Here is a 25,311-nt window from a genome sequence, read left to right on the forward strand (position 1 = left end):
TAGAATAAAATAGAGGAATCTCGCCTTAACAGCAAAATAGTAATGGAAGATGCTAGATGCAAATTCTAGATTATTTTAGCGATATGGCAAGATAAATAACATGTTCTAGAGTGATGTTTGAACACAATATGTTCATATATACACAAGTAAATAAGACAAATATATTCTTAACAAATAGATTTTTAGTTAATTTGACGTTAAAATGATGTATTGTTTGAGTGACCAGAAATAAATAAATTCATGATGACTAATTCGATAATAATAGTATGACATTTAATGTACAAATGAATTTATCAGTTATCATCTTATAACGTGCTAAATAAATAATTTTTTATTATGAATTAATAGTAGAGATGACGTAGGGACTATATTGTCTCACGAAAAAACAAAATCAAAGACTAAGATAGAATTTTTTTGTATGAATCGGATTGTTTTTCATAAAAATAAAAAAGAATTAGGTTGAAATTTCATTCTAATATTAATAAATAGGGCATTTAGTATTTTAAAATAAAAAATTCAAATTTTTGCTTTCTAATTCAATTAAACAACTTTAGTCCTAAAAGACATACTAGTAATTTACAATTAATCCAAAAAGGAATATTTTATTTTTTTTAAAATTTACTACAAGAATATTTTTATATTTTAAAATCAAATTAAAATTTCTATTGTCTAATTCATTTAAACGTTAACTCTAATAGAATATTTTAGTTTTTTTATAATTAATCTTAGAAGGAATATTTTAATCTTCTTATTAAATTAATCAAATTTGTATTTTATACTTCTAAAATCAAACCGAAATTTCTAATTCCCGGTACAATGAAACAATCCTAAGTCTAAAAGGACATTAATGTACAAGGGAGGCGGGAATTGGCGGCGGTTTTTTTATGAATTAGCGGCGGTTTAAAACCGCCGCAAAATCATTTTCGGCGATTAACCGGACTACCATAGATATGGGTGTTGGGATTGGATTTAGTGGCGGTTTCCAACAATCGCTGGCATAACCGCCGCTAAATCAAAATCTTGCGGCACAACAACAGAAAACTGCCGCTGAATTCTACTGACACGATTTCCCTCATATTTACCGGTGGTTTCTTAACCGCCGCAATTTTTATCGATATGTCTGACTGGCCGAACGTTTAGCGGCGGTTTTAAAACGGCCGTTAAATACTAATGTAGTTTCTGTCAAAGATGCCGGCGGTTACAAACCGCCGCCAAATATAATAGTTTCTACAATCATTGAACTAAAATAGAGGCGGTTTAAAACCGCCGCTATGTTAACAGAAATTTAAAAAAAAAAATGAAAATTTGGGTCTTTCAATAAAACACGCCAAATTGGTTTAAAATATTATTCAATGATTTTTTATAATTCTTCTTATATATTTTATTATTTTAAAGATTGAATATTTTCAACCTTAGAATCTAAACTTGTATCAAAAACAAAATCGAGATATAAGCAAAACAGGAAATATATATATCCATCAAAATACGAACAAAAAGAAATCTCTTTCAAAGAGTTGCTCAATCTAATTCAATAAAATGTTTGCTTCAATGCAACATATCTCCAATCCTAATATTCTAGTATTCACTCTATCATTCCACGAAACGCAGCGATGTCTGGTGGCAGTTCCTCACCCTACCGTTGAAACAGATAAATCAGAGCACTCTCCATCGCCTTCATCTTTTTCTTCTCTGCTACTGCCTCATCCTCCATTGCCTTCCTCTTCAACTTCTCGCCTTGCAGCTCTGCCTGCAGTTCAAGCAGCTTCCTCTGAGTCTCCTCTAGTTGGACTCCGTTGCCAGGCCCATGTGAATTTGGACAGAAGAGTTGACTAGGAGTCGGTCCAAAACCCACACCATGTACTCTACCCGATTTCTCTTTTTCGAAAACCTGAGCAATGGAATCATTTTGAGACAACACCCTATATGACTCATCCTGTTGCTCAATCTCCTCAATTATTTTCTACAGACACAAATTAGTAAATACAACAATTTTGTTGATGGGTCCATCTCATGTCAAGAACACACCAAATGATAACATAGGATGCCAACCACTATAACTAGCTGTAACGGATAAATGAAAATCAATCATTCAAATTCTATCCCAACTATTTCCAAATTACGTCGAAGTTCAAAAAGTCTAAAAACATAACAGGTAAATTAGCAATGAAAATTAAAGTAAGCTGGAATATGAATTGTAAAAGTCTCTTAGTCCATTTTAACATAGAGTATCAAACCATTCATTAAACAGGAACAAAAATAAAATAACATAGAAAAGTAGACTACAACCCTATTTGAGGTCATAACTTTATCGATCAATTATAAGTAGTGGTACTTACACCGATTGCTCTTGCTTCATCATTCATTTAGGGGCCATCCTTTTTTTGTGCACTGTGATCCATAACTCCCCTCTACCGAATATTCTCCCTAGTTGTTCCGACTGTATCAACAAATTTTATGCCATTACCGTTTTCCACACAATCAAGGCAACCTCAAGTCACGGAAATAGTCCAAAGAGTGAACAAAATAAGTAAAGTACCTCTTCTTTGATCCGTCATGCAAAGCTTTTCGAACCTCCAGTGTGGGTATATTGTTGTTTTGATCGATTTTTCGCATTTTTCTTGCACTTCTTCTATTGGTCCAGTAGAGACAAAAGGCGATTATAAGATGATTTAAAAAGATTCAATGCAACAATAATTTACATAAAAGTTGTGTTCCAATGATATACTAGATTACCTTCGTTTCATGTTTGGCGCGATAGTCAAGGAACCATCTCCAATGCTCTCGATCGATTCCTGGCGGACGGTTCTCAATATTTTGTTCAGTCGTGAACGTTGGCTCGAAATAAGCATTATACAACCTCGGCCTTGTCTCCTTCCAGGATTTTCCCATACTTTTCAAAATATTTTTCTTGATAGTTCTTTCACTATCTTCATCAATGTGAAAAATTTGCTATACAGATAACAACAATTTGTCAAAAGTTGTAAAAATAAGGCAGATTTATTTCAAAGGGGACATAAACTTTTACCTTGACACATTCGTTATAAACTTTGTCCTTAGTGGTAATCTTATGCCAACTTTCCTCACAGATAGGAAATTTTCCAAAGTCAGATCCTAGCAGACCAAGCACGCCACTCAACAGTCCAGGCTCGTTTCCAATTGCTTGCTTTGCCTTGTTGAACCTGAGCACGATCTTTCTACCGTTAGGCCATTCCATAGCCTCCCTCACGCTTAGTCTTGCTGGCTTGATTGTGCCATCAGAATCTAAAAGCCAAACATAATATCTTATGTGTATCCGTAGTGGACAGCATGCGAGAATAAGAATAATCACCAAGAGTGTAAATCATGTTGAACACATAAAATTTAATAGCTAAATTACCGATTATCCTGACTTTCCAAAACTCTGTAGTCTTGCGTTCTTTGCGATTTTGAGCTCTAGAATTGACAAAGGAGTCATCAGCTTCTTGATCAACAGAATCTACATCATTGGCATTATCCATAGAGTTTACACGGCTTGGCTCCGAGTTCTGAATGGTAGTTGTGCTCGTTTGTGGAGCAGGCCTTGGTACACTGCGCGGCGAAAGGAACAGGCGTGAAGTTGGAGGGACACTATCACCACTGTTCAGGAGAATTTCAGAGTCATCGCGGTGGGTAGCAGAGGCCGGAGGCGGAGCCGTTTGTAGTCGCTGACATCCTGGTCCTACTTTCGATTTTTTCATGAAACGACCTTTTCTAGCCATCTTAGAAGATAATGGGCGCTTGTTTCAACCAAATAACAAATTAGAACCAAGAAGAGTCAAAGCACATATCATTCTGTTTTGGTAAATTTGTTACATCCAAAATTGAAATATAATTCATTGACTAATCCATATAGAAACCACAAATTTAAATATAGATATGAGATTACATACATGTGAGACTATAAGTTCTGCCCAGGACTCTAAGATACTCCCAACCATTTCAACAAAAAAAGCACCACGTACATTCAAGATTGTAGCAATTGCAAAGGGCAACTCCAAATTAGTTGCTATGTTCCATATACAGCTTTCAGTTTCAAATATCACGTACACTGTTTAAGGCTAAGTGACTAAATAATTTAATATATTTATTTAAGAAAACAAGTGACTAAATAAGTTCCAAGAACATGTTGTACCAAATATACAGGGAATATTTGAAATATATACGATGAAATGCCTATAGGTAGATATGACCGATCCATTAAATCTTAGGGAGACAACACTATTAAAAAAACACCACGCACATATCAAAATACAAACCAAATGGCTATATATATTAATGTCATATTTTAGGTACAGGCTTGAACAACGAAAAGCATATAAATTACTCATCACCTCTCCCAATTTAATTAGCTCTTTCCATTGATTATTTCATGCATGTCCTAGAGTGTTAGCTATAATCATTTCTCAATTTTACTATTTTAATATACGGTGTTAATATAAAATTGTGGAAATCAAGTTATGACTTTTATGGTTACTTATTCAGTTTCTTACAACTCAAATCAATCCTAAGTATACCATTATACACTCAAAAAATAATATACCAAAAAAAAAAAACTAAATTAATAATCATATGTTATATTTTTTTAATTAAATAATTAACTACTAAAATAATCAAATCTCTCATAATAAAATAATTAAATCTATAATAAATAAACTAAACAATCAAGCTTTGACCTATGTTTAAACTACTTTGTTTTTAACTCTCGATAAAATCATGTTCTCGTTGTTCAACAAAAAAGAAAAGATACAAAACCATATAGAAGAAACAGTGATCAAATGAAGCTCATAATTAGCATGATTTCAAGCCTTTTATTAGGGTTTATGTTAGTCATCACTGCCCAAGGGAACTCATCATCAGTTTCAATTGTTTTAGGCAATAAAATACCATATTTAATTTCCTTTAATTAGTTATTTAAAATCCTAGGCAGTTAAAGCTTCCCATTACCTAATAAGTTTCCACAAATTTTTGATGAAACTTCAGGTCAGAATAGTGCCCAAAACAAGCTTGAGGTGATGACTGGAATTACAACTCTTACCCAAAAGAAAAAAAAGGTTACGGTGAAAAGAACAATATAGATTTCATTCATAATATATGAGCTACTACTGTAATAAATTATTTTAAGATCAAAAGTTAGATTGTTAGAAGGAGGGAGGGTTACCGAAGTAGAGAGGATGGGCCAACCTTGATCTCGACTGGAAGCTGTGAGGAGAGGCCTGAGCGACCGGGAGCTTATGGAGACCCAGGTCCGGCGCGAGCTGAGGATCCCTCGTTGGAGCGCGAGTTGTGAGAGCTTCTATTGGGGAGGGGTTCCTTCGTTCAATGTCTTCGAGTTACGGCTGGGGAATAAGGATTGAGAAGCAGAGTAACTTACTAATAGCGGAGCTGGGGTATTTCAAAAAAGGAGTTCTTGTTTAATTTCGTGGGTCTTTGAATTTGTGAAAACCTAAATCCTTAATATAGCATTTTAAAGCAAAATTAATAATAGGTGGGTTGATATTCTAAATTTTAAATTAATAATAATAATAATAATAATAATAATAATAATAATAATAATAATAATAATAATAATAATAATTATTATTATTATTATTATTATTATTATTATTATTATTATTATTATTATTATTATTAAATAGTACAGTATAGGGGTTAGTCATAATAAAAATTTCTAAAACATGTTTTCTTGACATCCCATAATTTAAATCTAATGGATTCGATATGCATTGACTTTGGCTATAAAGTGCTTGTTTTGAAAAATTATTAATTAAATTATTTTCAAAAGATAATATTAAATTAAATTTTTTGTATTTATTTTTGACTTACTCATTCAACAGCCTCTTTTAGTACTCTATTTAAATATTCTCAATAATCTTATTTTTATTAATATTATTATAATAGAACAATTTTTAATATACTCTGACCAAAAAGATCAACAATTCATATATTTATATTTATTATAATATTTTAGCTCTTAAAAAAATATTTTCTAAATACAATTCTTATTAGTTGTGCTTATTGAAAAATATTTTTAGAAGATAATTTTAAATTTAACTTTTTGTATTTATTTTTAACTTATTCATTCAACAGATTCTTTTAGTACTGTTTTTAAATATTCTCAATAATCTTATTTTTATTAATATTATTATAATAGAACAATTTTTAATATAATTTGACCAAAAAGATCAAAAATTCATATATTTATATTTATTATAATATTTTAGCTCTTAAAAAATTATTTTCCAAATACAATTCTTATTAGTTGTGCTTATTGGAAAATATTTTCAGAAGATAATTTTAAACTATATCAGTTTTGGAGTTGGTACAATTAGTTCCATTTCCATCAATTATGATAATCTTTAGAGTTAGAAGCACTTTATTAATATCGATTAAAATGAAACTATGCTATTAGGAAGTGGTAGAATGCTGATTAAGCTAAATTTAACAAAACCTACTTTTCTCAAACTCCATATGCCCATGATACGGATTGAACACAAGGTAAGCCGTAGAAACAAAATTATAAACACCAGCGAATGAAATTTATATAAAATAGAGACTCGAGGGCCTTCATTGTGACACGGAACAGTGATAAATCTAATTCATTAATTATTCACCCCCCAAAAATTAACAAAACAACTAAACCGTTCTTGCCTAAATATCACATTCCCTAAGTTCTCAAACATGATAAACTGTCCAACAAGAATAATCTCTAATAACAATCTGAGAAGTTATAGAGTCACGACAAAATCAATGAACAAGGTTCGACTTTCCCAAATCACTTCAATTGAAATTCATCAAATAAACTAAAGCACTGTCCTCAAGGATTCAAGTACCGTGTTACCCACATAGCCAAGTGTCATGCATTCTTCTTTTCAGGAGACATTCCACTGTAAGGATATTCATTCTCTTCTGGCGTTTTATTAAGGTCATAGGACAGCATGAAACCATTTTGACCGGCAGAAACAGCCTCATCGGACCCATCGGAGGAGACAACGTCCTCTTTATCCATCGAATCTGGAACCACCTCTCCTGGTTCTTCGGATGCCTCTTGGATCTTTGGTCGAGATAACCCTGAGAGTCCAGCATCATATCCAAACACAAAGGAACAATTGATATATTAGAGTGTGATATACAATCCTATTATATTACCATTGCATATATAATGTATTTCTTACTGTCCCATAGTCGTTCAAGGCCATGTTCTATGAGCTTGAATTCCTCCCGTGATGCAATATCCAGTTCAACGACCAGAGTATTTTAATAGCGTGTCTGTACAAAATATTTATTATTAATACTATAAATAAGAAGCAGAAGAAAAAGGAAAGTACACAGAAACCAATTATCAATCAAAAAAGATAATAAGGACAACAAGATCTCGCCCATAATTCTTATCACTAGCATCAACAAATAATTCTGATCTTATTCAAAATCCATCGTAAACTCTCTCACAAGTATTAGATTCTTATCTCAAGCTTCAAGCAATGAAAGAAGACCACGAGTTTTTTTTATGAGAAATAAGACCATGCATTGGTCTCAACTTACCCGAATCCCATTTTTATAGGTTCCAACTTGCAAGTGGCTCTTTGTAGTGAATCGTGCACCTAAACTCCATAAAGAAATACAAACATAGATTGGTGGAAAATGGGTGTCTCTAAATTTGTAGTCCAATAATTCTTTCCTCTACCACTATAATTATTTTATCAATTACACTTTTCAAAGGCTGGCCTCTTAAACAACTCAATCTTAAGAAAGCATTCTTAAATGGGATTTTTAACTGAGATTGTATTTATGATCCAAGTATCCATCCACCTGGATTTGTCCGAAGGGCTAGTTTGTTAAGTTCAACTCCATTTTATTTAGTTTTGGTTTCAAATGGTGAGATACATGTTATCACGGTCAAAATATATCATGGACCACCTGAAACTTGTAGGGATATGTTAGTAATCTTTTACAATACTGAGTGAATTAGGAAATCACTTGCCATACTGAATAATTGGGTGCTGTCTTGAGCCAGCTCACATCATGCCAATACAAGCAATTAAATTTGAGTAAATTTAAACCCGCACATAGTTGTATGTGGTAGATATTAGCAGACAACTTAAAGCAACTAAATTTCTTCTAGCAAGGGGAAATAGAGTTTACTCTGATCTAAAAAATAGAATTAAATATCCATCCTCAATGGTAACTCGGCTTGTTTAATTCTAATCAATATGGGATGACAAAAAATGCACGCATAAATGCAAAACTGTTTCACTTGTACCAATTTTACCAAAACAGTGCAAGGTAGGAATTTAGCCACATAGATAGAGAGATGTTGTATAAATTAGAGAAATCGAAAGGTAAAATAGGAAGTATTACCTTTGCCTCATCAAGTATTTTCTATGAGAACCACAATTTCGTACTTGTTATAAAATCAAACCCAAATTTAGCTCGGTACTTTCGGTCCCATTGAAACAATTCCTATAAATTTAACATAACCACAGTGAAATGGGTTTCAACAAAGAATATGACAAGGAAACACATACTAATAAATTGGGAATCAGCAAACAAACCCTCATCAGAGAAGCCGGCGCATGACCAATGGCTCGATAGAGATGACTTTGTCCAGAAAAGGCATCCAGCCATGACTGTATACTTGACTCTTTGAACCACAACTGCCTTACAAAGGATGTTGCGTGGTCCAACGAAGAGAATGGAGATGCCTCTATCATTTTCTCTGCGAACCAACGGCTTCTGGTAATGAGATAGAAGTCTCGGCTCTCCAATTTCCCTGATAGGCAACGGAGATAGAACGAACGTACAGGGACAATTAAAAAAATGTGATTGTAGGAAATCTTATATGAGAGGCAACAGTTAGATAAAATCGATTTATATCAGAACCCAGTCAAATAATAGAGCTTTATATGAGTGGATAAGTTTTAAATAATAAGAAATAACTCAATCTAGATATCTTTTCTGATAATTAAATGACTAGAATACAATCCACTATCTCTCCTAGGTGAATCATGACAGTAGTATATATGCATGAAATCCCGTGAATATGAGATATATTACCATCATGGAGAAATGTATTTTAGGAATCGGCGGCCTCATCACAATTCTTAACCACGTCATGAGTGGATTCCTCTAAAACCTCATCTCTTGTCAACCGCAAGCCTTCGACATCAAATTCAGGCAAGCTAGTCATACAGAACTGGGGGTGAAAGTCGACCTCACATTGTTCATAATCTTCGTCCATGTCAAACAAATCTCTTGGCATCACATGGACTACTACACTCTATCCGTTGTCCACCTTATCCTCCACGTAGAACACAAGACGCGCCTCAGATGCTAGGATGTATGGCTCATCGTCTTCTCGATTACTGGTGTGAATCTAAATATCTTGAACAGAATATGAGAATCTCTTCTGATAAGTAGCCCTCTACAATAGATCCCTCCGGTTGTGCCCTATTACGCACGTACTGCTTGAGACGACATAGGTACCTTCGAGAACATAACACGTAAAATTATAGATGCCGGCTATCTTCAAAAACATTATCAAGAATATCAAGTAGATTTTTACCTCTCAATTGGGTACATCCACCAGTAATGCACTGGGCCACCAAGGCGTGCATCTGCGACCAAATGAACCGTTAGATGAACCATGACTATAAAAAAGGAAGGTGGAAATATCATCTCCATGTGGCATAGAGTGTAGACTACACGATCCTGAAGGATAGGGAGTTGATGAGGATCTATGGATTTGCTGCATAGTAGCCGAAAAAAGGTTGATAACTGAGCCAAGACGGTGGACACTTGGGTGGGCAATACGTGTCTTAACGCAATTGGCAATAGATGTTCCATTAGAATGTGGCAGTCATGACTTTTCAAGCCCGATAACTTGCGCTGTTTTAAATCAACACAACGAGAGATGTTGCTAGAGTACCCGTATGGAAAGACCATATTCTTGATAGTCCTAAGAAAGACATCCTTCTGTGGATTTGACATGGTAAAGACTGCAGAGGGATACTTTCCACCTTCAAGTGGCCATATATCATGCTTGATTCCCATCAACTGGAGATCTTTTCGAGCCCTTAGGTGGTCTTTGGACTTACCACTCTCGTTCAACATGGTGAAGACAATGTTGTCGCATACATTCTTCTCTATGTGCATCACGTCAAGGTTGTGGCATAATTCGTTGTTCTCCCAGTATGAGAGATCAAAGAATATACTCCTCTTTTTCCAGGGAGACTCGTCTTGAACCACGGTCTGCTGTCCGCGCCTTGTTTTACCGCCCACCGCTCCCACCTTGCTGTGTGAGACTGGCACACCCTCCAACTGTCTCAAGATATCCCTGCCAATCAATTTGATAGGTGGGATCTATCCTCTACCTTTGCATCAAATCTACTCCGGTCCTGTCTATATCTGTGATCGTGATTCAAGAAGCGACGATGACCCACAAAACACCATTTTTGACTGAAGGTGAGTCGCCTAGTCTCGGCGTCCAAATTGCACGTGGGGTAAGCTCTCCCGCCGTACGTATTCCAGCCAGATAAATTGCCCAATCCAGGAAAATCACTGATAGTCCACATCAACGCAGCACGCATCTTGAATGTTTTCTTCTCACTGGCATCGTACGTATCAACACCGGCCCACAACTGCTTCAACTCGTGGATCAGGGACTGTAGGTAGACATCTATGTCATTGCCAGGCATTTTAGGGCCAGGGATAATCATAGAGAGAATAAAGTTGGTTTGTTTCATGCAAATCCAGGGGGGTAGTTGTACGGAATAAGAATCACTGGCCATATTGAATACTTTGAACTGAGGTTTCCATAAGGATTGAAGCCATCGCTGGCCAGGGCTAAGCGAACACTGCGCGAATCACCAGAAAAGTCAGTGTATCTCCTATCAAATGCTTTCCAGGCCTCGCCGTCCCCGGGATGCCTCAAATAATCGTCAGTATTGGTTCCTCTCTTGTGCCACAACATGTCCATGGCTGTCTTGTTGGACATGAATAATCGCTGCAACCGTGGAATCAGAGGAAAGTAGCGGAGAATCTTCGCCACCTGAGGTTTCCCATTCTTCTTGACGACGACGTTGATCCTTACTAAAGAATTCTTCCGGGTCTTTTGCTTCCACTTGGATGCTCCACACTGTTTGCATCTAGACAGGTCTTGGTCGGAGCCCTAGTATAGCATGCAGTCATTTGGACATGCATCTATCTTCTTGTACTCAATACCAAGCTTCCGTATGATCCTCTTGGCATCGTGCAAGGTCTTCGGAATCTTTGCATGCTAGAAGGCATCCCCCAGTAGCTCTAGAATCAAACCGAAAGCCTTGTCGTGCACTCCATACATGCACTTGATATGGTACAGCCTCACTAAGAAAGACAGCTTCGAGAATTTTGAGCATCCCGGGTACGATTCCTGCTCGCCATCCTCCAGCAAGTTGTGAAAGGCACGAGCCTCGTGGCTAGGTTTGTCAGAAAAGTACGGCAACCCCTCCGCAATGTCTCTGACATGCCCATTCATCGAGTCTTCATCGTCACTCTGCAGTCCCGACATGTTGAATGCGTCGTGAACCATGTCACGCATTTGATATCCTGAATTTACAGTTGGTTATAGTTTTTCCCTACCGCTGGATCTCTCGTCTATGATCCTCTCACCGTGATGTAACCAAAAGGTATAGTTAGGGGAAAAGGGTTTCATCAAAAGATGATCGTAGGCGTCCTCTCTAGTTTGGAAAAATCGGAACCCACACAAATGGCATGGACAATGTATTATTCCATCGGATGATGCATTGGCAAATGCGAAGTCAAGAAATCTATTCAGACCATCCATATATTCTACATTACCTCGTGGCTTTGTAATGCAGCTCTTATCAATGTCTAAATAGATGAAATAGTACAAACAAATAAATAAATAGTAAAAAATTACATAGAACTTAAAAAAAAAGAAAAAATGGGGTATGTGTCAAGAAAACCAGTAACAGTTTATCATAGTTATGAGATGGGAGAGTACCATACATAATAAACTCGACAATATATTGCAAGCAAAACCATGTAGAAAGGTATTGAGGAGGTTGCTTACTCATTGTCAAAATTCTGTGCTTTCTAAAAAATTACTGGTAGAAAGAATTGCTGATCCCAAGTCCAAACAATGAAAAGCCAAAGAAGGAAAAACCTTAAAAAATGAGGAAAAAAAATAATAGGAGTAAAAGTTAGATTTATGTAATAATTAATAAGAAACTAAACATTCATAAAGAACAGAAACCTCAAATACAAATTTTCTGCCCTTAATTGCGGGTTAATTCAACAAAATAAGAAGAGAATGGCCGAATATAATATCCTCTGTTATGTTTAATTTAAATTCTTTGAAAGATAAATTTGATTAAAAAGCTCACTTGAAAAAAATAAAATGTTCATTTTAGGAAAAAATTAATAAAAAATTAATTTAATAAAAAAAATTTTGGAGATAAATCTAAACATTTACTCCCAAGATTCTCTAGCAAAGCATGCTGGCATGTTTATGTTGATGATGAAGATCTTTGCAAGGATGACAAAAGGTTCTTAATAAAGAAAACTAACATGCAGTGGAAACTACATATATTAATACTTATATAATTCATATATAACTCTCTCATGCAGTGGCAAAAGCCTATAAATACGTTGAAGACAACAATCTAGATATCACAAGCAAAGGCTATATTTCCTTTCAATCAACATTATGCTGCCAAATGAACCACAAGTAGAAAATTAAATAAATAAAACGAACATTCAATTGCAAAGCTCGAATATTGTTTCAGATATTGGATAATTAATGCTCTGCAGTATATTATTTCATCTGTTGATAATCCGGGATGCTTTGTACTAAGCTTTAAAAGAAAAAGGTATCTGGGAATGCTACCCCCATATGCAGGACCAAAAAGTACGTCTCTCACCAACTCTGCTAAAAGTTTTATATGCCTTTTCCAATAGTTAATATCTCTCACGAAAATTTTAGGGAAGGTGCCTTGAACAAAAATAGCATTGGGATCATCGTTAAAATAATTTCTAACACTGACATTTTCATGAAAGCATGTTAAGAAGGCATTTATTCAGGAGACTAGCCAGTTATGCTACAGCGCCAAACAAATTCAAAGATTTTGAAGATAAAGATAGTGACAACTGAATGAGTTCCTACTCTCCATAAAAATCTCATGGGATCAAGCAAGCCAAATAGCATTTCATAACTAACTCAGAATGAAAGCAATGCAAAAATAACCAAATCCTGATGGACTATAAGTTCAAACTCTAACATGGTTTTATTTTATTTTATTGTATTACTTTAAAAGCTGCAAGGGAAACACAACTCATATAAAGGATTAGTTTCACCGTTTCTCATAACAATTGAAAACAGCGAAGTCCATAGAAAAATAAAGCTATTACTTTGGTTTCATCATCCCAAGGTGGCAATAATGCTATTACTTCTATCAATCAACATTGCTACTTTAATATAAACACTATATACCTCCATTCACCTCTGTTTCTTATAAATAAAAAATGCATATGTGCAAAGTATAGAATGAATGTTGTTTTTTTAGGGATAAGTATAGACTATTAAGGAACTAAAAGTTTGAAAGTCTTTTAAGTTGAGTAAAATAACACTGTTAAAAGAGAGTGAGATCAAGGAAGATCAAGAAAGTATAGCTTAGTTGTGAGGTTCACAGTATAGATATGTATTCCCTATATACCCTCCATCCTTAAATGTTATGAGAGACTAATCCGTTACCAAATTTAGCAACTGACATATTGATAAATTAGCTCAGCTTAATCATAGTTACAACTTACAACCATGCTGACTGTGGAAGATGATCAATAGGGCGCATATTCTTGATTTCATTTTTCCTTCTTGCATTAAAAATTGTTCAAATAAGATAACAGATTTACTGCAGTATTTAACTGTAGGGGAGGGTTTAGGTCTCTTGCTTATTGCATTAGGAGTTGACAAGTGTTTAAACAAATAGGGCTTATTCTCTCAACCACAATCTTCTGGTGTGATGGTGTTAGCTGCTATACTCCAGTGTGTCCTAGTAAGCTAATTTTGCCTTAGCGTCTTCAATAATCGTATAGGAGATTCCAGATCAAGTGATGTTAATATTAACTCCATATTTTTCCATGTTTAGGTTCTAATTAAACAGGGCAAGCGCTATCAGGGAGACAAGGTTTTTTTAGTTTTCGGGCAATGATAAATGTGTTAGAATCCTGCGAGTTTTCCTGCAGTTAAATATTGCAGTAACCATTAAATGCATGAGTGGTTCATTCTACAGTTTGAACTCATTCTTCTCACTTTAGCATCTCATCCTAGATTGGGGTGAGCTTGGTTTCTGACTTCTAATTATTTAACTTCAAAGGAATTACAATGTTACCTTATTTATGTGCTGAAAAAGGTTAATGAAATTTTGCTGAAATAAAATGTTAACCTCTTCTAGCAAGAATGTTTTTACAAAATACCAAGGTCTAAAGCACACTTAACAGACCAGCAAAACAGCAGTTGAAAAATAAATTACCAACGTTCAATGGTCACTTGGAAGAGTCAATTTTACAAAGTCCTAGTTCTTGTAAAAAATGGCTTCATTAGATATGTATTCTCAATATACCATTCATCCTTTATCCTTAAAGCATTATGTGAATTTTAGCCTTTTTAACCCCCACCCTTCCAATTTAACGTCCCTACCAGGTAATGCATTCTTTTATAAACTGGTGCTGATATCATGCATTATTAGATATGCATTCTTGTGTAGCACAGAATGATCAATTCTACTACTCACAAAGCCCAACGAGGAATAGTACAACAATAATAAATCAAGATCATCATATTCATATATAATAAGAAAGTTGAAAGAAAAAAACCTTGTTTGGAATGTGCTCTAGAAGCTTCTATGCTGTAATTTATTTTGCAATTATTATCAACAGCGTAAACAACACCAATTGACAATTTCCGTGCACAATACTTAGCAATCGACACCAAACAAAGTCACTTCCTGCAATAGAACCGAGTTTGTTGATGAGGTTCTAATCAGCAATGTCACTTTAAATATTGAATTACAATCTGCTAATTAATCTAACTCAATTATCTATCTAGCCAATCAACACTCATGTGTTCAGTTGGTTAAAATTATGACAAGAGCAGAATAATGAGTAGCCAGCTGAGCTTGCTCACATGGGACCAAGTCAGATGAATCAAATCCCTAACCCAATCAAAACAGCACTTAACCCCAATTAATAGAAGATTCGGACAAATTCCTGTTCAAAATTCCGAACCAAGAGTGAAAGCACGAAGGAAAACTTAGGGTGTTAGAACTAACCAGGGACAGGGAGAGGCCGCGATAGCTCAGGATGGCGAACAGTGGAGGGTGGCTCAACAGTTTTGTGCACGGCGGGCAGAGGACCCAGTATCGGCAGCACCTCCGCAGTGGAGCAGCGACGGCAGCAGAGTTCGCACGCTTCCAAGGACTCTTCGCGGGGTTCTGCTTAATTTGGGGAAGAATGAATTAGAATTTATAGGAGAAATTTAAAAGGGGTAGAGGAGAAATTGAGTTAACAAATCCTTACCTGGTGGCATTTTGTGATGCAATCGCCGCTGATTTGTGGCACGCGTAGGAGTCCTGCCTTCACAACCTTGTTTTGGAATAGCAGCAATGGGTGTGCTTTGCGGGCTACCAATCACTCTTCGCGGGTTTTCTGCAAATTTGGGGGGAATCAACTCAGGGTTATAGAAAAAAAGGGGGCAAAATAAAAATTGATTTAAGATTGGATCCTCACCTGGCGGCGTTTTGTGATAGAGTCGCCGCTGATGATAAGGCACGCGAAGGAGTTCTGCTTACCTAGCATGTTTTGCGGCGGCGAGGTGTGTGGTCTCCAGATCTTTGCCGCTATTTACCGTGCCTGGCGTAGTGATTTGTATTTTTTTATTTTATAAAAACTCAACACAACAAGATGGATGAGATGTAACTCAAAATTTTCATGAGAATATATAAAATATAGAGAGTACACATAGAGAAAAAAAGAGAATGTTTAAACGTAGGGGGTAGGGATAAACAGGAGTAGAGTTAGGGAACCTTTTTTACTAAAAGATCTGCGGGTTTAGAATTGATGAACCCCAATTTTAGAGTTTATTTTGTATAGAATTTGGAGGGTTTTATCAATATTCTATCACACTTATCCATATAAAATGCATAGTTTTGTGTTTCCTTTCCACTTTCACTTAATGGTTGAAAACATGCTTTTTAGGCCCTAAATATGCTATATTTTTATCTCTCTCTATTACCATTCGATGCCGTGATCTATTTTTTAAGTGATTTCAGAGTTTATAGGGGCAAGAATGGTCTAGAAGAGAGGAAGGAAGCATGCATAAGTGGAAGGAGCATAAAAATGGAGCTTTGGAGTATTAGCATCGACGTGCACGCGTCGGAGCTTGGATCTGGGATTGGCGCGCAAACGTCGATGCCTCCGCATGGCTGGGCAGAAATCTCATCGACGCATATGCACACCTGACGCGTACACATGGATTTCAAAAACCCAGACGACGCGTACGCATGAGCCACGCGTATGCGTGAACCACGCGTACGCGTGACTTCAATAGTGAAATCGTGGCTGGCGATTTCTGAAGAGCTCCAAGCCCAGTTTGAGCTGAATTTTGGAGGGAAAAGACCCAAGGGACCAAGGATTGAAGGGGGGATTCAAACATTACACACTTTCTGAGCTAGTTTTTGGAGTTTATGTTTCTAGAGAGAGAAACTCTCACTTCTCTCTAGGTTTTGGCTTTCTCAATTTCAATTTCACTTGGATCCTTAGTTAGATCTGAATTTGATTCAATTTTACTTTGCTCTAATTTGTAGATCTCATTCTTCTACTCTCAATTTAGTGTTCTTGTTACTCTAGTATTGTAGATCTAGGATTTGGATCTTGTTTACTTGATTTCTATTAATGCATTGAGGAATTTCATGTTCATTATTGTTAGTTGCTTGATTGTTGTTAATTGTTTGTAGTAGATAGCTTTAATTCAAATTCTCTTCTCAAATTCATGATGTCTTCCATTATTGCTCACCAAGTGCTTGAGAAAATGTCAACTATAGCTATGGAGTAGATCTTTACTCTTGGCTTGGGGGTTGGGTAATTGGAGACACTTGAATTATCAAAGCCTTTCATTGATTGATAATTGGAAATTACTAATTGATTTAAATGACACTAACTCTAGTCTTTCCTTAGGATTTGACTAGGACTTGTGGACTCAAATTGATTATCTCCACTTGAATTTCCTTCATAGTTAGAGGTTAACTAAGTGGAGCAATAACCAATTCTTATCACAATTGTTTGAGGCAACGAGGATAGGAATTTCAATTCTCACCCCTAGCCAAGGATTTTACATTGATTGATTCACTTGCTAGCTTAGGTTCTTGTCTTCCTTAGTTCAATTGTTAATTACTCATTGTTCTAATTCATACTCATTTACTTTTCTTGTACTCAACTTCAAACTACCAAGAGAACTCCTAACCAATGATGTGCATCTTAGGGAAACTCCTAGGGAGAACGACTCGGGACTAATACTCTCGGTTATTGATTTTGAATTGTGGACACACATTTTCTATGTTTGATGCGTCATAGCTTGTTGGTTTAGACTATACTCACGACGGAATTTATTGGTAAAATTCTAGACCATATAAAATATCGCACATCAAAATGGCGCCGTTGCCGGGGAGTTGCATATGTGTGCCATGTTGTTGGTTAGTGTAAATATGTTGATATGTGAATACTTGTATTTTCATTGATTGTTTGCTAGTTCAATTGTTAGTTAGGATTAATCTTTGTTTAGTACATTTTGTTGTCATGAGCTCTATGATTCTTTCATTGAATGACGTGTTCACTATAGGATCTGAGGTTAGCTACTTTTGTTCCCGAAATTGAGAGGACCTTACTCCATCTTTGGCAAGCTCGGAGACAGTTAGCCTTTGGAGGTGATGAAAGGGTTCTACCAATTCACCAACCTTATCCAAGGTTGCATCTGAAGCATCATTCGAGGAAGAAACTATCTACTCTTCCATTGATACTACTAATACTTCTTCCATTGATCTAGGTACCGAGACTATGGCCGCTCCAAGAAGAGTCACTCTTAAGGAGGCCGGTTGGTGCACAAAATTGTGATCATCAATGGCGCCAATAGCTTGGTACGCACAATTGTAATCTCAACTCTTTGTCACAACTCCGCACAACTAACTAGCAAGTGCACTGGGTCATCCAAGTAATAAACCTTACGTGAGTAAGGGTCGATCCCATGGAAATTCTCGGCTTGAAGCAAGCTGTGGTCATCTTGTAAATCTCAGTCAGGCAGATTCAAATGGTTATGGAGTTTAAGATAATTAAAAGATAAATAAAACATAAAATAAGATAGAGATACTTATGTAATTCATTGGTGAGAATTTCAGATAAGCGTATAAAGATGCTTTGTTCCTCCTAAACTTCTGCTTTCCTATTGCCTTCTTCCAATCATTCATACTCCTTTCCATGGCAAGCTTATGTTGGGTTTCACCGTTGTCAATGGCTACCTCCCGTCCTCTCAGTGAAAATGGTCCAAATGCGCTGTCACCGCACGGCTAATCATTTGTCGGTTCTCGATCATGTTGGAATAGGATCCATTGATCCTTTTGCGTCTATCACTATGCCCAACACTCATGAGTTTGAAGCTCGTCACAGTCATCCCTTCACAGATCCTACTCGGAATACCACAGACAATGTTTAGACTTTTCGGATCTCAGGAATGCTGCCAATTGATTCTCGCCTATACCACGAAGACTCTAATCTCATAGAATGGAAGGCTCGGTTGTCAAGCGAGGCAACCATGCATCCTGAACCAGGAGGCTAAGAGATACATACTCAATCGAAGGTAGAACGGAAGTGGTTGTCAGGCACGCGTTCATAGGTGAGAATAATGATGAGTATCACGGATCATCACATTCATCAAGTTGAAGTGCGAATGAATATCTTGGAATAAGAATAATCTTGAATTTAATAGAAAAACAATAGTACTTTGCATTAATTCATGAAGAACAGTAGAGCTCCCCACCTTAATCTATGGTGTGTAGAAACTCCACCGTTGAAAATACAAAAGTGATAATGGAAGTCCAGGCATGGCCGAATGGCCAGCCTCCCCAAAAAGGGTTCAGTCATCAAAACATGATTAAAAGATGATTCAAGGATGAAAATACAATAGCAAAAGGTCCTATTTATAGAAAACTAGTAGCCTAGGGTTACAGAATCAAGTAATTAATGCAGAAATCTTCTTCTGGGCCCACTTGGTGTGTGTTTGGGCTGAGCATTGAAGCTTTCACATGTAGAGACTTTTCTTGGAGTTAAACGCCAGCTTTTGTGCCAGTTTGGGCGTTTAACTCCAGTTTTTATGCCAGTTCTAGCGTTTTGACGCCAGAATTTTTATGCTGACTTAGAACGCCGGTATGGGCCATCAAATCTCGAGCAAAGTATAGACTATTATATATTGCTGGAAAGCCCAGCATGTCTACTTTCCAACGCAATTGAGAGCGCGCCAATTGGGATTCTGTAGCCCCAGAAAAGCTACTTCGAGTGCAGGGAGGTCAGAATCCAACAGCATCTGCAGTCCTTTTTCAACCTCTGAATCAGATTTTTGCTCAGGTCCCTCAATTTCAGCCAGAAAATACCTGAAATCATAGAAAAATACACAAACTCATAGTAAAGTCCAGAAATATGATTTTTATTTAAAAACTAATAAAAATGTAATAAAAACTAACTAAAATATACTAAAAACATACTAAAAACAATGCCAAAAAGCGTATAAATTATCCACTCATCACAACACCAAACTTAAATTGTTGCTTGTCTCCAAGAAACTAAAAACAAAGTAGGATAAAAAGAATAGAATATCCAATAAATTCCAAAAACATTTATGAAGATCAGTTTTAATTAGATGAGCGGGGCTTTTAGCTTTTTGCTTCTGAACAGTTTTGGCATCTCACTTTATCCTTTGAAGTTCAGAATGATTGGCATCTATAGGAACTCAAAATTCAGATAGTGTTATAGATTCTCCTAGTTCAGTATGTTGATTCTTGAACACAGCTACTTTATGAGTCTTGGCCGTGACCCTAAGCATTTTGTTTTCCAGTATTACCACCGGATACATAAATGCCACAGACATATAACTGGTGAACCTTTTCAGATTGTGACTTAGCTTTGCTAGAGTCCCCAATTAGAGGTATCCATATTAAGCACACTCTTTTTGCTTTGGACCACGACTTTAACCACTCAGTCTCAAGCTTCTCACTTGACACCTTCACGCCACAAGCACATGGTTAGAGACAGCTTGGTTTAGCCGCTTAGGCCATGATTTTATTCCTGTGGGCCCTCCTATCCACTGATGCTCAAAGCCTTGGATCCTTTTTATTTTACCCTTGCCTTTTGGTTTAAAGGGCTATTAGCTTTTTCTGCTTGCTTTTTCTTTTTTTTTTCTTTTTTTTTTCACATTTTTTTGCAAGCTTTGTGTTCACTGCTTTTTCTTGCTTCAAGAATCAATTTTATGATTTTTCAGATCATCAATAACATTTCTCCTTTTTCATTATTCTTTCAAGAGCCAACAATTTTAACATTCATAAACAACAATATCAAAAATATGCACTGTTCAAGTATTTATTCAGAAAATAAAAAAGTATTGCCACCACATCAAAATAATTAAACTATTTTAAAATTCGAAATTCATGTACTTCTTTTTCTTTTTCAATTAAAAATATTTTTCATTTAAGGAAGGTGATGGATTCATAGGACATTCATAGCTTCAAGGCATATACACTAAGACACTAATGATCATGTAGTAAAGACACAAGCATAGATAGAACATAAAGTATAGGAAACGAAAAACAGAAAAATAAAGAACAAGGAAATTAAAGAACGGGTCCACCTTAGTGATGGCGGCTTGTTCTTCCTCTTGAAGACCTTATGGAATGCTTGAGCTCCTCAATGTCTCTTCCTTGCCTTTGTTGCTCCTCCCTCATGACTCTTTGGTCTTCTCCAATTTCATGGAGGAGGATAGAATGCTCTTGGTGCTCCACCCTTAGTTGTCCCATATTGGAACTTAATTCTCCTAGGGAGGTGTTGATTTGCTCCTAATAGTTTTGTGGAGGAAAATGCATCCCTTGAGGCATCTCAGGGATTTCATGATGAGGAATTCCCTCATGCTCTTGTCCATGAGTGGGATCTCTTGTTTGCTCCATCCTTTTCTTAGTGATGGGCTTGTCCTCATCAATGAGGATGTCTTCCTCTATGTCAATTCCAGCTGAATTGCAGAGGTGACAAATGAGATGAGGGAAGGCTAACCTTGCCAAAGTAGAGGACTTGTCCGCCACCTTGTAGAGTTCTAGGGATATAACCTCATGAACTTCTACTTCCTCTCCAATCATGATAGCCCGGTCTATAGTAACTTCAGACCGGTTGCTAGTGGGAATGATTGAGCGTTGGATGAACTCTAACCATCCCCTAGCCACGAGCTTGAGGTCATGACTTCTTAGTTGAACCGGCTTTCCTCTTGAATCTCTCTTCCATTGAGCGCCCTCTTCACAAATGTCTATGAGGACTTGGTCCAACCTTTGATCAAAGTTGACCCTTCTAGTGTAGGGGCGTGCATCTCCTTGCATCATGGGCAAGTTGAATGCCAACTTTACATTTTTTGGACTGAAATCTAAGCATTTCTCCCGGACCATTGTAAGCCAATTCCTTGGATCTGGATTCACACTTTGATCATGGTTCTTGGTGATCCATGTATTGGCATAGAACTCTTGAACCATTAAGATCCCGATTTGTTGAATGGGGTTGGTGAGAACTTCCCAACCTCTTCTTCGAATCTCATGTCGGATCTCCAAATATTCACCCTTTTTGAGCTTGAAAGGGACCTCGGGGATCACCTTCTTCTTGGCCACAACTTCATAGAAGTGGTCTTGATGCACCCTTGAGATGATTCTCTCCATCTCCCATGACTCGGAGGTGGAAGCTTTTGCCTTCGCTTTCCTCTTTCTAGAGGTTTCTCCGGCCTTAGGTGCCATAAATGGTTATGGAAAGACAAAAAGCAACACTTTTACCATACCAAACTTAGAAGGTTTGCTCGTCCTCGAGCAAAAGAAGAAAGAAGAGAGTAGAAGAAGAAGAAATAGAGGAGATGGAGGGGGTTTAGTGGTTCGGCCAAGGGGGGTAAGTAGGGTGTATGGTGTGTGAAAATGAAGGAGTGAAGATGGGTTTATATAGGAGTGGAGAGAAGGGTAGGGTTCAGCCATGTATGGGTGGGTTTGGGAGGCAAAGTGGTTTGAATTTGAAAGGTGAGGTTAGGTGGGGTTTTATGATGGATGGATGTGGATTGGTGAAGGGTATTTGGAGAAGGGTGTTATGGGAAGGTCTGAAGAAGAGAGAGAGAGAGAGAGAGAGAGAGAGAGATGAGGTAGGTGGGGATCCTGTGGGGTCCACAGATCCTAAGGTGTCAAGGATTTCTCATCCCACCATGTTGGCGTGTAAACGCCCCTTCCTGTGCCAATCCTGGCGTTAAACGCCAGGTTGCTGCCCATTTCTGGCGTTTAACGCCAGCTTTTCTCCCTTTTCTGGCGTTTAACGCCAGCTCGGTGCCCTTTTCTGGCGTTAAACGCCAGTCTTGTGCCCATTTCTAGTGTTAAATGCCCAGAATGGTGCCAGACTGGGCGTTTAACGCCCATTCTGCTACCCTTACTGGCGTTTAAACGCCATTAAGCTTCTCCTCCAGGGTGTGCTGTTTTTTATACTGTTTTTCATTCTGTTTTTGCTTTTTCAGTTATTTTTGTGACTTCACATGATCATCAACCTACAGAAAACATAAATAAATATAATAAAATTGGGTTGCCTCCCAACAAGTGCTTCTTTAATGTCAATAGCTTGACAGTGGGTTCTCATGGAGCCTCACAGATACTTAGAGCATGATGATGGCCTCCCAATACCAAACTTAGAGTTTGGTTGTGGCCTCTCAACACCAAACTTAGAGTTTGGTTGTAGCCTCCCAACACCAAACTTAGAGTTTGAATGTGGGGGTTTTGTTTGACTCTGTATTGAGAGAAGCTTTTCATGCTTCCTATCCATGGTTACAGAAGGAGAACCTTGAGTCTTAAACACAAGGGAGTCCTCATTCACTTGAAGGACCAATTCTCCTCTTGTCAACATCGATCACAGCTTTTGCTGTGGCTAGGAAGGGTTTGCCAAGGATGATGGATTCATCCATATACTTTCCAGTGTCTAGGATTATAAAATCAGCAGGGATGTAGTGGTCTGCAACCTTTACCAAGACATCCTCTACAAGTCCATAAGCCTATTTTCTTGAATTATCTGCCATCTCTAGTGAGATTCTTGCAGCTTGTACCTCAAAGATCCCTAGCTTCTCCATTACAGAGAGAGGTATGAGGTTTATACTTGACCCCAGGTCACACAGAGCCTTCTCAAAGGTCATGGTGCATATGGTACAAGGTATTGAGAACTTTCCAGGATCCTATCTCTTCTGAGGTAATCTTTGCCTAGTCAAGTCATTCAGTTCTTTGGTGAGCAAGGGGGGTTCATCCTCCCAAGTCTCATTACCAAATAACTTGGCATTTAGCTTCATGATTGCTCCAAGGTACTTAGCAACTTGCTCTTCAGTAACATCTTCATCCTCTTCAGAGGAAGAATACTCATCAGAGCTCATGAATGGAAGAAGTAAATTCAATGGAACCTCTATGGTCTCTGTATGAGCCTCAGATTCTCATGGTTCCTCATTAGGGAACTCCTTGGAGGCCAGTGGACGTCCATTGAGGTCTTCCTTAGTGGAAATCACTGCCTCTTCCTCCTTTCCAGGTTCGGCTGTGTGGATTATGTTGATGGCCTTGCACTCTCTTTTTGGATTCTCTTCTGTATTGCTTGGGAGAGTACTAGGAGGGAGTTCAGTAACTTTCTTACTTAGCTGACCCACTTGTGCATCCAAATTTCTAATGGAGGACCTTGTTTCAGTCATGAAACTTTGAGTGGTCTTAATTAAATCAGAGACTATGGTTGCTAAGTCAGAGTGGCTCTGCTTAGAATTCTCTATCTGTTGCTGAGAAGATGATGGAAAAGGCTTGCTATTGCTAAACATATTTCCTCCACCATTACTGTTGTTGAAGCCTTTGTTGGTCCTTCCATGAGAGATTTGGATGATTTCTCCATGAAGGATTATAGGTGTTTCCATAGGGTTCTCCCATATAATTCACCTCTTCCATTGTTGGATTCTCAGGATCATAAGCTTCTTTTTCAGATGAAGCTTCTTTGGTACTGCCTGTTGCTACTTGCATTTCAGACAGACTCTGAGAAATCATATTGACTTGCTGAGTCAATATTTTGTTCTAAGCCAATATGGCATTCAGAGTATCAATCTCAAGAACTCTTTTCTTCTGATTTGTCCCATTATTCCCAGGATTCCTTTCAGAAGTGTACATGAATTAGTTATTTGCAACCATTTCAATGAGTCAGGCGTCTTTTTCAGATGAAGAGATCCTCCAGCAGAGCTGTCCAATGATATCTTGGACAGTTCATATAGTCCATCATAAAAGATACCTATGATGCTCCATTCTGAAAGCATGTCAGAAGGACACCTTCTGATCAATTGCTTGTATCTTTCCCAAGCTTCATAGAGGGATTCACCTTCCTTCTGTCCGTAGGTTTGGACTTCCACTCTAAGCTTACTCAATTTTTGAGGTGGAAAGAACTTTGTCAAGAAGGCATTGACTAGCTTTTCCCAAGAGTTTAGGCTTTCTTTAGGTTGTGAGTCCAACCATGTCCTAGCTCTGTCTCTTACAGCAAAAGGGAAGAGAATAAGTCTGTAGACCTCAGGGTCAACCCCATTGGTCTTAACAGTATCACAGATTTGCAAGAATTCAGCTAAGAACTGATGAGGATGTTCTAATGAAAGTCCATGAAACTTGCAATTCTGTTTCATTAGAGAAACTAATTGAGGCTTAAGCTCAAAGTTGTTTGCTCCAATGGCAGGGATAGAGATGCTTCTCCCATAGAAGTCGGGAGTAGGTGCAGTAAAGTCACCAAGCACCTTCCTTGCATTGTTGTTGTTTTCGGCTGCCATGGCTTCTTCTTGTTTGAACATTTTTGTTAGGTCCTCTACAGAGAGTTGTACTTTAGCTTCTCTTAGCTTTCTCTTCAAGGTCCTTTCAGGTTCAGGATCAGCTTCAACAAGAATGCCTTTGTCCTTGCTCCTGCTCATATGAAAGAGAAGAGAAGAAAGTA

General features: G+C 37.3%; 1 protein-coding gene across 15 annotated transcripts; it reads right to left on the bottom strand.

The window, feature by feature from the left end:
• Nucleotides 1–1,450: 1,450 nt before the first annotated feature.
• Nucleotides 1,451–5,447, bottom strand: LOC112775595 (uncharacterized). 15 transcript variants are annotated; one of them, XM_025819337.3, is made up of 8 exons: nucleotides 5,177–5,447; nucleotides 4,963–5,048; nucleotides 3,377–3,755; nucleotides 3,026–3,261; nucleotides 2,734–2,949; nucleotides 2,537–2,629; nucleotides 2,337–2,437; nucleotides 1,451–1,888 (listed from the first exon to the last, which is right to left on the bottom strand). In XM_025819337.3, the coding sequence occupies exons 3-6, from the start codon at nucleotides 3,735–3,737 to the stop codon at nucleotides 2,552–2,554; spliced, it is 891 nt and encodes a 296-aa protein (XP_025675122.1). In that variant the 5' UTR covers nucleotides 3,738–3,755; nucleotides 4,963–5,048; nucleotides 5,177–5,447; the 3' UTR covers nucleotides 1,451–1,888; nucleotides 2,337–2,437; nucleotides 2,537–2,551. The 15 variants fall into 15 exon arrangements, with proteins under 15 accessions (XP_025675122.1, XP_072082745.1, XP_072082749.1 ...); XM_072226644.1 differs by having other exon boundaries at nucleotides 1,451–1,960; XM_072226648.1 differs by having other exon boundaries at nucleotides 1,451–2,061.
• Nucleotides 5,448–25,311: the final 19,864 nt, after the last annotated feature.

This window comes from Arachis hypogaea, chromosome 19, assembly GCF_003086295.3.
Source record: "Arachis hypogaea cultivar Tifrunner chromosome 19, arahy.Tifrunner.gnm2.J5K5, whole genome shotgun sequence".
Taxonomy (NCBI): domain Eukaryota; kingdom Viridiplantae; phylum Streptophyta; class Magnoliopsida; order Fabales; family Fabaceae; genus Arachis; species Arachis hypogaea.